This window comes from Pavona decussata, unplaced genomic scaffold (assembly GCF_977016875.1).
Source record: "Pavona decussata unplaced genomic scaffold, jaPavDecu1.1 SCAFFOLD_291, whole genome shotgun sequence".
In the NCBI taxonomy this organism is placed as follows: domain Eukaryota; kingdom Metazoa; phylum Cnidaria; class Anthozoa; order Scleractinia; family Agariciidae; genus Pavona; species Pavona decussata.
In genome coordinates, this window is record NW_028145690.1 from 55,984 (window position 1) to 71,301 (window position 15,318).

General features: G+C 41.2%; 2 protein-coding genes across 2 annotated transcripts in view; both read left to right on the forward strand.

Annotated features, from left to right (window-relative positions):
• LOC146454971 (uncharacterized) overlaps positions 1-15,318 on the forward strand; it is a 394,059-nt gene that overhangs the window by 14,399 nt on the left and 364,342 nt on the right. The gene's annotated exons all lie outside the window — the stretch shown is intronic.
• On the forward strand, positions 5,479-7,963 carry LOC146454972 (uncharacterized). Its single transcript, XM_085094888.1, has 3 exons — positions 5,479-5,499; positions 6,206-6,286; positions 6,736-7,963. The coding sequence occupies exons 1-3, from the start codon at positions 5,479-5,481 to the stop codon at positions 7,684-7,686; spliced, it is 1,053 nt and encodes a 350-aa protein (XP_084951014.1). The 3' UTR covers positions 7,687-7,963.

Below are 15,318 nucleotides of genomic sequence, written 5' to 3' on the forward strand. Positions count from 1 at the left end.
GTAGTTACATTTTCTATTTCCTTTCGCAATCTCAACACTGTGTTTGGTGAGATTGTAAAATGTACGATTTAAATGGTTTGAGCAAAAACTTAATATCTTAAGCCGGCAAGTTATGATTGTGTAAGTGAGTGTAGTTCTGACAAGGACCGTTGTTGATGACATTAGGGAGCTTAAGCAACGACGACGGCAACGGCAACGAAAACATCACCCGAAAAGATATCTTTATTTCATATGTGCTACTTCGCGATTATTTCAACTCGCTCAACTTTTACAAAAATGGCGAACTATCCAGCAACCAAATTGGTAGGAGTGGCGTTCAAGTTAAAGGCTGGTTTCCATATGATCGCGGATCGCAGATCGCAATGAGGTCCGCGATCGTCTGCGATCATATGGAAACATACTTCTGCGATAGTCCGCGATCCTGCGATCACGATGGCAGACAATCGCAGAAGATAGAACCATGTTCTATCTCCTGCGATCGTCTGCGATCTGATCATCTGCAATCAATTGCGATTGTGCGATCATATGGAAACCAAAGTTTTGCGATCCGCGATCGAAACGCATCCCATAATATTTTGAGGTCTCTCCCACGATTCAACACTCGTGTGTTCTATTGTAGGAACAGTCAACGTTATGGATGTGTTTATTATCGCAGCCGCAAAGATTTTAACGACAAGAGCAAAAAGGCTAGCTATTGGGACAAAATCGGGCAAAAGATTCATTTATCGGCCGGCGAGGAAGCGGAGGCCAAATTTCTCCAACATTAGAACTGCATACGGTCGTTATCGAATCCAAAACCGATTTTTTCGACGGTTTTGGAGCTGGCGACGATTCGCTTAATCATGACAAACAGAAGAAGTAAATTTGCTTGCAGCAAAATTTCCGCTCTTTCACGTTTGCGATGTTGTTTGCTTTTCAGCCTACACGCGCGTGTATATTTGACGTTTTTGCTGACCAAAACGTATGCCTGCGGTCGGCTCTGCAATCGTTGCGATTATATGGAAACAACCTTTTTGCGATCGTCTGTGATTGTTTGCGATCTGCGGTCTGCGATCTACGATCGTCTGCGATCATATGGAAACCAGCCTTAAGAAAGGAAATAAAATATTCACCGTCGTGCGTTCACGTTCTCCACAAAACCTTAAATGTGGTCATAACACGTTGTTGTTTTGCAGAGGACGGCAAAGAAATGTACCAAAATGTAAAACGCACGAGCAGAGCGATTGTGTTTGCTCATTAAACCTATTGTTTTGCGGCATTTCGATAACCTGAGTGTAATTTATCTTCTAGTAAAGTGTAACATTTTTGCCATCGATTATGACTTTCTCACAGGTTGTCGATAAGTACCTTGTCCCCTGAAATAGTTCTGTTTAGGCCTAACATCAGCTGGAAAATCGTTCTTAAGCCACTTACAGTAATTCTTTTACTGAAAAGTTCCAGATCCAGTTGCATTTTTTCCTCTGAATGGCTCGTTTGGAACCGAGGAGGTCAACAATCGAGTGGCCCGAGGCATTCCAAGTTGGGTTAGTCTTGCTCCAGGTCCTGACGGTAATCCTAACGGCTCCTATGAGTTTAAAGGAACATTTAATAGCTCCATCAAGTTTTCCAACCTCCCTTTAGATGTGCGTTACTCATTGACGATGTTATGCTGGTTGTACTACGATAGCCAAGACGGACCTATCGTCACCTACTGGACAAGTCAAAACCGTCGAGTCATGATAAAGATAGTCAATGGGAAATTCGTTGCCCATTTAAGAAAGCCAGGTCACTCGGCAACGTACACGCTAAGGAGCTTATCTCTCATACCTGGCTGGATCTTTCTTGGCGCATCTTACAACCGCTCCAGTGGCGAGGCCAAGGTGTGGGTTGATGGAAACGTAGTTGGGGTGAAAAACATTGAAAAAGATTTTGAACTCGGTACTCAGAACAACGTCACCATGGGAGCGAGGAAGTCTAATGGCAGTTACTTCAAAGGCAGGATAACCCAGATGCAGGTGTACAACCTAACTTTGACTCAGGGACAAATTCAGGCCATACAAGATCAAGTTTTACGTCCTGGTAAGAATGCAAGTCATTCTTGCTGCTTCTACTGCTGCTGCTGCTGCTGCTGTTGTTGTTGGTTTGATTTCCGGCATTGTTGTTCAACCATATTTTTTTGGCAGTTGTTGTTTGTTTGTTTATGTTTTTTGTTTTTTGTGTTTTTTCATGAAATCTAAAACTTGGCAGATATGCTCGTTGCAATGAACATTACTACTTTTTTATTTTGAATTCAAGTTTTCACCTCGTAAATAAACTTGTGGTGAGTTTTTTGAAAAGGACCTCGGTGCGTAAACGACTCACTCGCTCAATTGCTAAATAAATGACTGACTTAGGTCTGCTCGCTGGTATGTAAACTTCATTCTTATTTCACCCCAAGTCACGTGTTTTAGCAAAAGTGTGACTAGTACGTTTTCTTAAAGACATGCGTGTCAGCAACTTGTTCGAAAACAAATACTTTAACGGCACTTGATAATTCAACGAAACTTGACTTGCAATGCGGACAAGGTAATGGTACATTTTGCCTAGCTGCTGTGTCACCAACAGCAGCAAAGCAAGAAGTCAATCGAAAAATACTCCAAATAAGTTCAACGTAACTCCCTTTTTGTACAAACGATAAAAAAAAAGAATTTTTAAAAAGTGGACAACAAGCATTCAGGGTATTTATTTATTCTACGGCCAAAGACTGTCGCTTCCTCAAGCAAAGCTCACAATATGCAATCCTTAGTCCCTGCCCGAGTAACGGGAAATTGTCCAAGCAATACCATCTACACCACAGCGTCTTCAGCGTGAAGATGAAAAAAGTTTAAACTCCACATGACTAATTCGACAAATTTTCTACGTGAGTGCTAAAGTAGTTCAAGGACAAAGGTCTAACTTAGTTAGAAGCCTGAAGAATACTTGGCTCATTAAAAAAATTTTAAAAATAGACTTAAAGAAAATTCGTACCTGCAAAAGGAATAGAAATTATAGAGCTTCATGCAGCCTGAAACGTATTAAGGGTTTAATTAATCCATGCCTTGTCTTATTTTCTCAGCAATCGATGATTATTACACCAAATGGAGTGAGTGGTCTGAATGCAATGTTACTTGTGGAGGAGGTTCTCAAACACGAACAAGGAATTGCACCGAGTCTCAGTATGGTGGAAAGAACTGCAGTGACCTGGGGCTAGCTAGCGAGACTCAAAAATGTAACACATATGCCTGTGGTGAGTTTTTATCCTTTTTAGTCGTAAAATATAATTACCCCAATGTAGTCAGTAAACAAGTAACCGAAGAAAATGTTACACAATTATGAAACGTTGATACGGTTGTGTAAAACAAGCTAATCATGTGATAAAAGAGAATAACAAAACAAATACTAATGGCAGCTCCAACAGCAAGTACGAAACGACAGCTTGAAACAGACCAAGATATTGTAGCCAGGAAAACATGATATTAAGCAACTAAACAGATAGATATAAAACATTGATACGTTTGTGTAAAGCAAGCTTATCAAAACAAAAAAGATAATGACTTCTCACACCACAAGTACGAAACGACATCTTCAAACAGACTGTAGCCAGGAAAATATAACAATATACAGACTTACACATTTTTACTTTCTCAGCAATCGATGGTAATTACACCCAGTGGACCGTCTGGTCTCAATGCAATACGACTTGTGGAGGAGGTTCACAGACACGAACAAGGACATGTACCAATCCCCGTCCAGAGCATCTTGGAAAGAACTGCAGTGAACTGGGACCACCTGAGGAGTCAAAACAATGCAACAACGATCCCTGTCGTAAGTTTTACGAAATTAGCTTAAATGAAGGCGTTTGAATTTTTCGTTGAAATACTAGAAAGCCACTAATGTGTCCGGGGAACAAGATTACATCATAAGTACGTAAATTATGATCATCCGGGTGAGTGTAGTCCTGAGAAGGACTGTTTGTGGTGACTTTGACTGACGTTTCGACAACCTGAGCGGAAGTCATCTTTACAGTCAAGTGAATTGTGGAACGTCAGTAGGTGGTATATACGTCTCTGGTTGTTAACCTGATTGGTCAGCGAAGTCCAGATGTTATTGGTCGTTTGTCAGTAAGCCGTGATGTTATTGGCTATGAAGATTGTAAAAAGTGATTGGTGCGTTTCGATCCGTCTTTTGTTAGTCAAAAAGTCCGTGGGTCTATTGTTAGTAAAATGTCTATTGTTTGTTTGTTTGTTTCGTTGTTGTTGTCAATAAGTCGTTTGTATGGTGCAGGTAGTTGTAGGCAACGGTTGAGTGGCGTTTGTTCTAAGTTAGTAAACCAGCTTTCCAGAGTGAGTCGTTGATAGTAATTTGTACAGTAGGTAATGCACTTGGCAGAGTCCCAGTCGATTCTGTGGTTCGTTTGTAAATGGTGCTCAGCAATGTGATTGTTGATATCACCATTTCTAGTTGCTCGTTTGTGTTCAGTCAGTCGTACGTTTAAATTTCTGCCGGTCTCACCAATATAAGTGGCCTGGCAGTCGCAGCATTTGATCTTGTAAACTGCTCCCTGTCTGCGGTTAGGTTCGTCTTTCTCCTTTACTTTCGTCAGTAGTTGTCGTAAAGTGATTATAGGTTTGTGAGCTACACGGATATTGTAGGGTTGTAGAATCCGTGCGAAAGTCTCAGAAGTGCCCCTTACGTAAGGTATAGTTACAGTAGTTACGGGAGTCGCGTCGTTGTTTGTGAAGTTAGGTTCAGTGTTCTTGTAAGTGTTACGTCTAACAAAGTCCTTGTTGTAGTTGTTCTTGTTGAAAACGTTGTCTAAGTAGTTGTTTTCGTCTGCGAGTCTGTCAGGTGAGTCAAAAACCAGTTGTGCTCGCCTTGTCAGGGTCTGTATAGTCGTTGCTTTGTGAGAAGTAGGGTTGTAGGATGACTGGTCCAGTAGTCTGTCAGTATGTGTTGGTTTCCTGTAAACCGTAGTACTTAGTTTGTTGTCGTTGTTGTTACGGGTAACTAAGCAGTCTAGAAAAGGTATTTTACCATTTTCTTCGATCTCCTTAGTAAATTGTATGTCAGCGTTCTGTCTGTTAAGGTGTTCGTGAAAATCGTCGATTTCGTCTTTGTGTACTGCTGTAAAGGTGTCGTCTACCTACCGTAACCAGAGCGGTAGTGTCCGTTTGTAGGTTGCTAGGCCTTGTTCCTCGATGTTCTGCATGACAATTTCTGCTACAACAACAGAAACTGGTGAGCCCATAGCTGTTCCGTGTAACTGTTTGTAGTGCTTTCCGTTGTACTGAAAGTACGTGGACGTTAAGCAGAGGTTCAGTAAGTCCATTAAGTCATCTGTAGGCAGTGGTAGTTTTGTCGTGGAGTTCTCGAAGGCGGTAAGCAGTACAGCCTAGAGCCAGTTGAAGTGGAATACTGGTGAACAGTGATTTCACATCAAAAGACACAAGTTTGTAGTCGTCAGGTATTTGTACCGTCTTGATGGCGTCAATAAAGGTCTCGGTAGACTGCAGTTTGTGTCGGTATTCGTTTGTCAACGGTTTCAGTATAGTAGTCAAGTATTTGGATAGTTCGTAAGTCGGGGACCCACAGAACGAGACTATGGGTCGCATGGGTATGTTAGGTTTGTGTAGTTTTGGTAGTCCGTAGAGTTTACGTGATGTGGTACGCGGCACCTCAGTCTGTTGTAACGTTGTATGTCAATAACGTCAGTTTTCTTAAGGTCAAGTAGTTTACTGTTGAGTTTACGTTGAAGTGATGGCGTCGGGTCTCGTTTCAGTTATTCGTATGTCTGTTTGTCGTTAACTAGAGTGTCCATTTTGTCGTAGTAGTCTGTCTTGTCCATAACAACAGTCACTCGTCCTTTGTCAGCGGGGAGTATGACGATGTTTTCGTCAGTTTTCAGTCGTTTCAGTGCTTGTCGTTCGTCTTTAGTCAAGTTACTGTCAGTTAGGGAGGATGATTGTATAGTAGAAGCAATTCTACTTCTGATGTTATCCTTGGCTGATTCTGATAGTTCTCTCTGACGAGACAGAACCGCCTCAACACTAGATACAATAGTCTCAGTCGGTATGTGTTTAGGCGTCACTGAGTGTTTCAGTCCGTAGGAGAGTACCTGGGTTTCAGTCTTGTCTAAAGGACGGGAAGAAATATTCCTGACCCAGTTGTCGTCTGTCTTGTGTCGTTTTTTGTCTTTAGTACGTTGTAGTCGTGTAAGTTTCTGTTGACTTTGGTTGCGGTGTTGTTCTTCGGTTTTGTCAGCTCGTTTGTCGGCAATAGCCAGTACAGTGTTAAGTAAGTTTGTCGGTATGAGTTGTTTAAGTTTGTCAAGTCGTTGTTGTAATTTGTTGTTGTAGAAGTTCAGTCTTCTGTGACAGTCGTTAATCCGCGCTCGGATCAATCGTCTACAGGTGGCTTTGACGATCTGAATGGCCTTGTGTCTTTTGATGTGAAATCACTGTTCACCAGTATCCACTTCAACTGGCTCTAGACTGTACTGCTACCGCCATGGAGAACTCCACGACAAAACTACCACTGCCTACAGATGACTTAATGGACTTACTGAACCTCTGCTTAACGTCCACGTACTTTCAGTACAACGGAAAGCACTACAAACAGTTACACGGAACAGCTATGGGCTCACCAGTTTCTGTTGTTGTAGCAGAAATTGTCATGCAGAACATCGAGGAACAAGGCCTAGCAACCTACAAACGGACACTACCGCTCTGGTTACGGTAGGTAGACGACACCTTTACAGCAGTACACAAAGACGAAATCGACGATTTTCACGAACACCTTAACAGACAGAACGCTGACATACAATTTACTAAGGAGATCGAAGAAAATGGTAAAATACCTTTTCTAGACTGCTTAGTTACCCGTAACAACAACGACAACAAACTAAGTACTACGGTTTACAGGAAACCAACACATACTGACAGACTACTGGACCAGTCATCCTACAACCCTACTTCTCACAAAGCAACGACTATACAGACCTTAACAAGGCGAGCACAACTGGTTTGTGACTCACCTGACAGACTCGCAGACGAAAACAACTACTTAGACAACGTTTTCAACAAGAACAACTTCAACAAGGACTTTGTTAGACGTAACACTTACAAGAACACTGAACCTAACTTCACAAACAACGACGCGACTCCCGTAACTACTGTAACTATACCTTACGTAAGGGGCACTTCTGAGACTTTCGCACGGATTCTACAACCCTACAATATCCGTGTAGCTCACAAACCTATAACCACTTTACGACAACTACTGACGAAAGTAAAGAACAAAGACGAACCTAACCGCAGACAGGGAGCAGTTTACAAGATCAAATGCTGCGACTGCCAGGCCACTTATATTGGTGAGACCGGCAGAAATTTAAACGTACGACTGACTGAACACAAACGAGCAACTAGAAATGGTGATATCAACAATCACATTGCTGAGCACCATTTACAAACGAACCACAGAATCGACTGGGACTCTGCCAAATGCATTACCTACTGTACAAATTACTATCAACGACTCACTCTGGAAAGCTGGTTTACTAACTTAGAACAAACGCCACTCAACCGTTGCCTACAACTACCTGCACCATACAAACGACTTATTGACAACAACAACGAAACAAACAAACAAACAATAGACATTTTACTAACAATAGACCCACGGACTTTTTGACTAACAAAAGACGGATCGAAACGCACCAATCACTTTTTACAATCTTCATAGCCAATAACATCACGGCTTACTGACAAACGACCAATAACATCTGGACTTCGCTGACCAATCAGGTTAACAACCAGAGACGTATATACCACCTACTGACGTTCCACAATTCACTTGACTCTGAAGATGACTTCCGCTCAGGTTGTCGAAACGTCAGTCAAAGTCACCACAAACAGTCCTTCTCAGGACTACACTCACCCGGATGATCATAATTTACGTACTTATGACATGACTCCTTGTCTCAAACCATTTACAAGATTACATCAGTTTAGAAGTATTTAGTTTTGAACCTACACTCAACATGTTACGTCCTTTTCTTCTTTTTTGTAATTTCAACTCGGTAGCTAGGTTAACATAAAAAATATAAGTTTTATTTCGTTTCCTTCTTTTGTACTAAGTGTGTGACACTAGGGGGTTGAGTGTAGTAAGTGTGTAAGGGGTTGAGCGAATTTCGTCATCAACTCTGTTGTTAAAACCAAACTGTTAGAACTATCACGCACGTTATTAATCCAAACCCAGTTGAAATGCCCTATGTGGCATCAAAAACATGGTCGTTAACACAAACAGAATAAGAGGTCACATTTACAATGCGTATCAGACTTTGCCTATAGGTGGTTTTCACCTCACATATCGTCACGCAAGTGAAAAACTAAAATCCTCAACCATTAAATAGATAAAGTCAAGAAATTGATATGTTGTAGAAGAGTCATACAAAAACGACGTGTGAAAGCCACAGAGCTGTGCGATATCTCCTAATCGAGTTATTTGAGAAAATGTACCACGGAAAATTACAGAGTTTAGTATGGGACGCCATGTTGGTGCCCCGTCTGATGGGCACCAACATGGCGGCCGGAAACCAGCAAAAAAAATCTGGAGTTTACCTTGGCTATTTCAAAGCCTTTCTTCTCTCTGCTGAACTTTCACACATTGACATTAACGCTTCTATTACATGTTAGCTGATCAGACCTAAAAAAAACACGAGGTGAATCGATGTTTTCATGTGCGTGACATGTTTAGAGCAGCAATCCTTCTGTCACGCACTGCGCAAAATTCTAAAATTCAAACTCTTCTATTTTCAAAACAAAGAATGCTATCCTGGTGAAAACAAGCAAGCCGATGGAAATTTAGATTATCTTATATGTGATGAAGATAAAAACCCAAAATTGTGTTTAGTTATCAATTTCAGTTTTTCAGTTATGGTTGATTTTTTAAAAGACAATAAGGCTTTTGTTTCTCTTTTTGAGGGACTCTTCAATTGTGTGCCGTTCGCGATTAATTCGGAGATAATCGGCAAATTGTCAGTGATGACATTTTATCACCTAATAGGGGTCTAGTGACGAAAAATGTTGAGTGGGACACCAAACGACATAGGGTGGGTGTGTCTCACGGTCGCGCTGTGAACTGATTGTAAACGCGATGTTTTTTGCATAGTTGCGTCCTTTTAAGACATATTCCGTCAGTTAAATTACCGTTAGGACATCGAGAAACGTAAATCAACTCATTTCAACACAATTCGTGCTTTTGATTGAGATTTCATTCCTCGGTAATTATACACGTGCATAAGTTACCAGAAGCAACCCCTCGAAGACGGTAAAGAGCGTGATGAAGTCGCACGCGAATTGTTCACGCTCATATTTATTTTACAAAACTTGGCCTTTTGTTTACATAGCTGATCACTAAATTCTTTCTAACTAAAAAAAAAACAGGAGTTTAGAACACCAGAATAAAACTCGATTGGGTTTGTTGAAAGACGTATTTCATTAGCCGTTTTCCTGGTGTGCGTACACAATCCTTAGCAGAAAACACATTTTACGGATCGATGTTTGAGAGATTTTATTGCTACCATTGATAGTGACGCGCATTTTCTCTCGTGCGCGTCCACTGATGCGCGTCCATGTCTTTGTAAAGATTGTGTTGCCTGAACTCGGTAAATTGTTAACAATAACACTGAGAATTAAATGCAAACCGGAGTGTGAGTCATGAGTAGAGCACGGAATTAGAAGCAAATAAAACTCTTATGGCAAGCATTAAGCCTGGTTTACACATACGACGCAAGCATAAGCAAATACAACATACGTGTAAACTGGTGCGACGAAAGCATATGCGCCTTGTGCTTGCGCTTGTGCTTATGATTACGTAGTTCCAGTTTCGCTCGCTATAAAATGCAGACTGCAGGCTGCAGATTGCAGACTGGGTAGAAAATGCAGACTAGGTATAAAATGCAGACTGCAGACTGCAGACTGGGTATAAAATGCAGACTGAGACCAAAACCGTCTCTTCGTCAAATACAGGATACATTTTCAATTTTCAACGTACCCTAGTATCACGCAATGGCATTTCCAAGATCATCTCACACGAATCAACCTTAGTTTTGACCCATTTCTCAACAGTTTGTTTTCTTTATCACGATTTGGTAGCTTTCATTTACTGAGGCCCTTTCTTCACAAAGAAGACTCGAGCTTAATCGCTTTGCATTAGTTCGTAAACAACAGAATTACGTCCTTGACGGTTTTCATATTATAATGAGGGAAACAGACTTGATTTCCGAGCGGGCAAGCTATTTGAAATCGACAGATTTTAACTAGTTTCTTTGAATAAATAATTCCTCGCGAAGCGAGGTTAATAAATTTGTCGGGCCGAGCCTGCCCGATCGGAGCTAAGCCGCGCGAATTCGAGCGAAAAAAAAAAATTTATATATATGTACCGTATTTACTCGAATAAGCGCCGCGGTGCTTATTTAATTGTTTGTGTCTCCTGCGCGGCGCTTATTCGAGAGCGGCGCCTATTCGAGTGCGGCGCCTATTTAAAAGGCTCTTTCCACAAAGACAAAATATTTTGATTGTAGCAATTAATTTACTTCATGAGTACAGCAAACGCTGACAATCTCCTTACTGAAAGAGAAAGAGGGAGGTTGGGCTTGTCGTACCGGCGAAGTTTACAGACTTCACGCAAGAACTGAAGAATGCAAACATTTTGATGAGAGAACTGAATGAAAAAGCAACAAGATATTCTCACTTTGAACTAAAAAACATCACTATTGATGAAAACAAAGTCCCATTGCTGGCTTAGAATCGCATTGCAGCGATTACAGTGTATTTTTATCATCTTATGGAAATACTCGAATAAGCGCCGCACCGGAGCTGCGGCGCTTATTCGAGGGCGGCGCTTATTAACCATTCCGCTCCGCGTGCGGCGCTTAATCGAGGGCGGCGCTTATTCGAGTAAATACGGTTTGTATGTATATATATATTTCGTTGAAGGTGTCCGCAATGTTGCCTAGCAACGGTGATAAGCAAAGTATGAATGACGTCAGACTGTCTGGCGTCGTCTGGAGCAAAATTTGCATACATTGCGTGCCGGATCAAATTTCAACTGCAATGTTCACCAATATTCACTGGATACAGAACTATCTTTCCAGAATCTTTCCCCTTTCTTCCAGAAATCTTTTTTGTGAAAGATTGCATTGAAGAAATTACACGTTTTGTGGCCGGGGTAAAATAATTTTCCGTGGGAAATAAATTCATCGAACACGACAGCGCTGTACGCCCGTTGTACATTTCATCGCGACAGAAATAGATTTTTTACTGCAAACTAGCCTGTGGAAATACGAAAAGAACATGCTCATCAAAATAGTTGCTATGTTCAGAAACCTTTTAATCTCCTCATTTGATGCTACAATACGAGTAAAGAGGGCTTTCCACCCGGCCCCAGCTTCGCGAGGTTTTGCGAGTCACGTATTTCTAGTGTCAGACATTGCATACCTTCAGTATTCTAGCAATGCATGAACACCTATTTTATTCAAAAAAAACACTATTTTACTGCCACTTACCGATGTCACCGATGCCATGTTGACGCACAGCGGCGAAAAGGTCGACCACGAGCGAAGTAAAGGTCATGTGTCCGCGTCATTGCTTACATCATGCTTTGGGGTTGTTTGTTTCAATTCAAGGTTGACGCTTTTCGAAAAGAATATAATAATGTCAATTTCATGGGAAATGATTTCCATTTTCTTGTGCTTGTGCTTGTGCTTGCGTCGTTGCCGCAGGCGTCGTACGTGTAAACCGGGACGACGCAAGCATTAAAGCACAAGCGCAAGGAAAGGAAACTGAGAAACAGTGACAAGTTGTTAGCGTATATTCTAGTTACTCATACGTTGCCACTTTTCGCCTTGTTGGAATCAAATCTCGCGCGATTGCCCCAAATTTTAATGCTTCTGCGCTTGCGTGTGTAACCTTATGCTTATACTTATCGCACGTGTAAACATCCTTGTATTTATGCTTGTGTTTATGCTTGCGTTGTACGTGTAAACCAGGCTTTAGTGACCAACAGACCGATTTTCTCACACCTTTTATAGATCGAATGATTTCATTGTTCTTCTGCTGTTGCGGAGAGACCTTACCTAGGCAACCTAGTAGAATAAGTTACTCCTTAATTTAAACTTCAGAACATAAACGTATCTGTAAAAGTATTCCGCATGCGGGCGAGTGGAAAACGACTAATGTTAAGCGGCTCGCGAGTAAACTAATGGTAAAGTTTGCACGATTTATTAGCGAGTTTACGCAACAGGACGGCGAATGTGGTGGGACGGCAAATTGTGCTTATGTGACTAACATGACAGCCAAGTATTCATGACTCAGTCTAGATTTTAACATTCCTACCGCTCGTGGTTTTCAGGTTGTCACAGATGGGGGAACACCCGTTTTACTTGAAAATCGCCTAAAAATGTGAAGGTACTAAGATGTCATGTTGGTCACACAACGATATTGCTCAAAGAGGACGGAACAATGGTGTGAAAAAGGCGCAAACTTTGTAAGCGCTACGAGCTCAGTTTCAGTTTGTCTCGTGACAGTAATCGTGACAGTAATAATTGCGGGGTTGTACCACAGGCATCCCAAGCTCGCGTCACTGGAGAGCGTGTAATAATTAATTACTAGTGGGACGATGACCTTTGAGTGTAAACGGTATTGGGTTAGAGGCAGCCGCTGAGAATTTCAACGCGTTATAAGACTTTGTATGGGAAATAAAATACTGTCGATTCGGAAACTTAAATAACGCTCAATTTAACTTTCTTTCAATAAAACTAGAAATACGTGACTCGCAAAACCTCGCGAAGCTAGGGCTGGGTTGACAGTTGATTCAAAGCTAGTGATGTTTTCTTTTGTCTTTGCTCTGTGGTTTCCTGATGTCTCCTTCTTCTTCGCTGCTCGTGCTGAGTTTCGTTGTTTAATCTCCCTCGGCGAATCTGTCTTGTCCTTTGTGCGTCCTCCTGCAGTTCATTTGCATCACAATTTGGTCGTCTTCCCTTTGTCGGACGTCGTTCAAAGTTTGTTTGCTCTGTTGCCAGGCAAAAGCACGGAGACCTTCAACGATATATTAAAAATATTTTTCGCTCGAATTCGCGCGGCCTAGCTCCGCTCGAGCCTCCGCCCCGACAAATTTATTATCCTCGCTTCGCGAGAAATAATTTAAACTGACTAACCTCTGGTGTATTCTCGTGCATTTGGGGATTATTTTACCGTTTCGGGCATTCTTTCACTTATGACGCGAGTTTGGGCTTCCTGTGGTTGTGCTTATTTATTACGGCTTTCTATGATACCAGGAGTAGTTGGAATCCATAAGAGTTATTAAAATTTTTTTCACTGTTATATTCAACGTTCTATAATTGAGGTTTGCATGAATTGATGCACGGTTGCGAGGCTGAAAACTTCGTGTAAAAGACAATAACGTCAAAAGGCGCAAATTTTGAAAGCAATTCGAGGAACAACTCTAAATGGCCCAGTTTTTGTTTACTTCATCGCAATCGAGACAAATTATTTTGGGTTCGTTCGACTATTACTGTTTTCTATGATAGTGGTTGTAGCGAACGTTCAGACCTCTACAGGTCCTAGCGCGGAAGGAAGGCGTGATAGCACATCAGCTTTTCTCCGGCTGTTCTGTTCGGAGGTGTTTCCCGGCTTTTAAAATTTCTGAAAATTTTCTGGACCTGAAACTGTTTGTTGATTTTTAGAGCTGACAATTTTACAAACACTCGGTTAGTTTGTATGTTTAAAAAAGCCTGAACGAAAAATCTTGGAGTTCGTTGAGACATTTGCACGAGTGAACCAACTCTTCATATCACAATTCGTGAGAGACTAGCAAAATTTCTACTCATATTGTATGAGGGGGTTGAAAGTCGTTCCGATGGAGTCCATTGGATCCATTGGGCACGAATAGCTTCTACTGGAAAAGTATATTTTCTATTCGTGAGAGACTTAGAAAAATGCCATCATGTTGTAGAGGGGGTAGAAAGTTGTTCCGATGGAGTCCATTGGATCCATTGGACACGAATAGATTCCATCGGAGATGTTGATTTTCTGTTCGTAAGAGACTTAGAAAAATTCGTATCACTTTGTTTGAGCGGGTAGAAGGTGTTTGCATTGGAGCCTATTGGATAATTGGAAAGTAGTAGATTCTGCCGGAGCGTTTTATTTTCCATGCGGTTACAGAGTTAGGTAATTGAAATAATGTTGATGAGAGAATAGCGTCATTTCGCCGCACGGCCGTTCGGGCGATGGCATTTTGTTTCGTGTTTACAGCTAAGTGAGGCACACGAGAGTCTGTTGCAATCAAGAGATGTGTAAGAGGTCGTGAAGATGGGATATATATTATATTGTTGCAACACTTGATGCGGCCAGTCCTTAGTGACTTATTATATTCTAGTATTCGTTACATAGCTAAAGTAAATTTGTCACAGAATAATGGAGTGTACTAAATTGTCTGCAAATGGATTTTTCAATTTACGATGCGCACATATTGTAACACGGTTGAGCTTGGATATTATTTCCCAAAGACAATATGGCGGACAACGCAACGACGATCGAAGAACACTTAATAATATTATATTCGTAACGAAGGTTATTTTAGGATTAGGGTTTTTACTCTCGGAACTCTTTTGTTAATTACGAGAGAGGTAAAATTAATTTTATGTTGTTTGTTCGTGATGGAGTTTGGATTTTGTGGTTTATTATCGCCATTTGAATAATGCCTCTTTAGAACAAGTTGGAGTTCTTCATAGGTTAAATTTACTATACGTGACATCCGAACAGGGACGACAAACCTTGCGTTTTTATTTATTTATTATTTTTTTTTAAAGGTTTAGGTTTTAACCCAATTCTGTTCTCTGATATAGGGAAGGAATGAATACCATGCAACAACTACAAAATTCTCTCTTGGTCCTTTTTTGGTGGAAATGACACATTATTTCTTGAGTGTAGATTAGGCAGAGGTGCAAATTCAGGGAGGCATACGCTCTCATGTGGGTTATACGGTGTGGCCCTTGGATGATGTTGATTTTGTCTTCTTTGTGTAAATAGCGTAATAGTTTTGTATGCATTTGTTCTAAACAAGGGATAAAATTTGGTTCAGAATAGTCTAATTTATCGGGTTTTGCTTGGGGGATAAATTTGATCTGATTAAAATATTCTGTGGCTATATGCCCGGTATGCGCGAAGGTAGCTTTCGAGCAGGCTCACTTGTGCGAGTTTGGTTTTTCGAATACCTCGCGTTGGCTGACAAACACAGCGATCTATTTGGTTCAAAGTAACA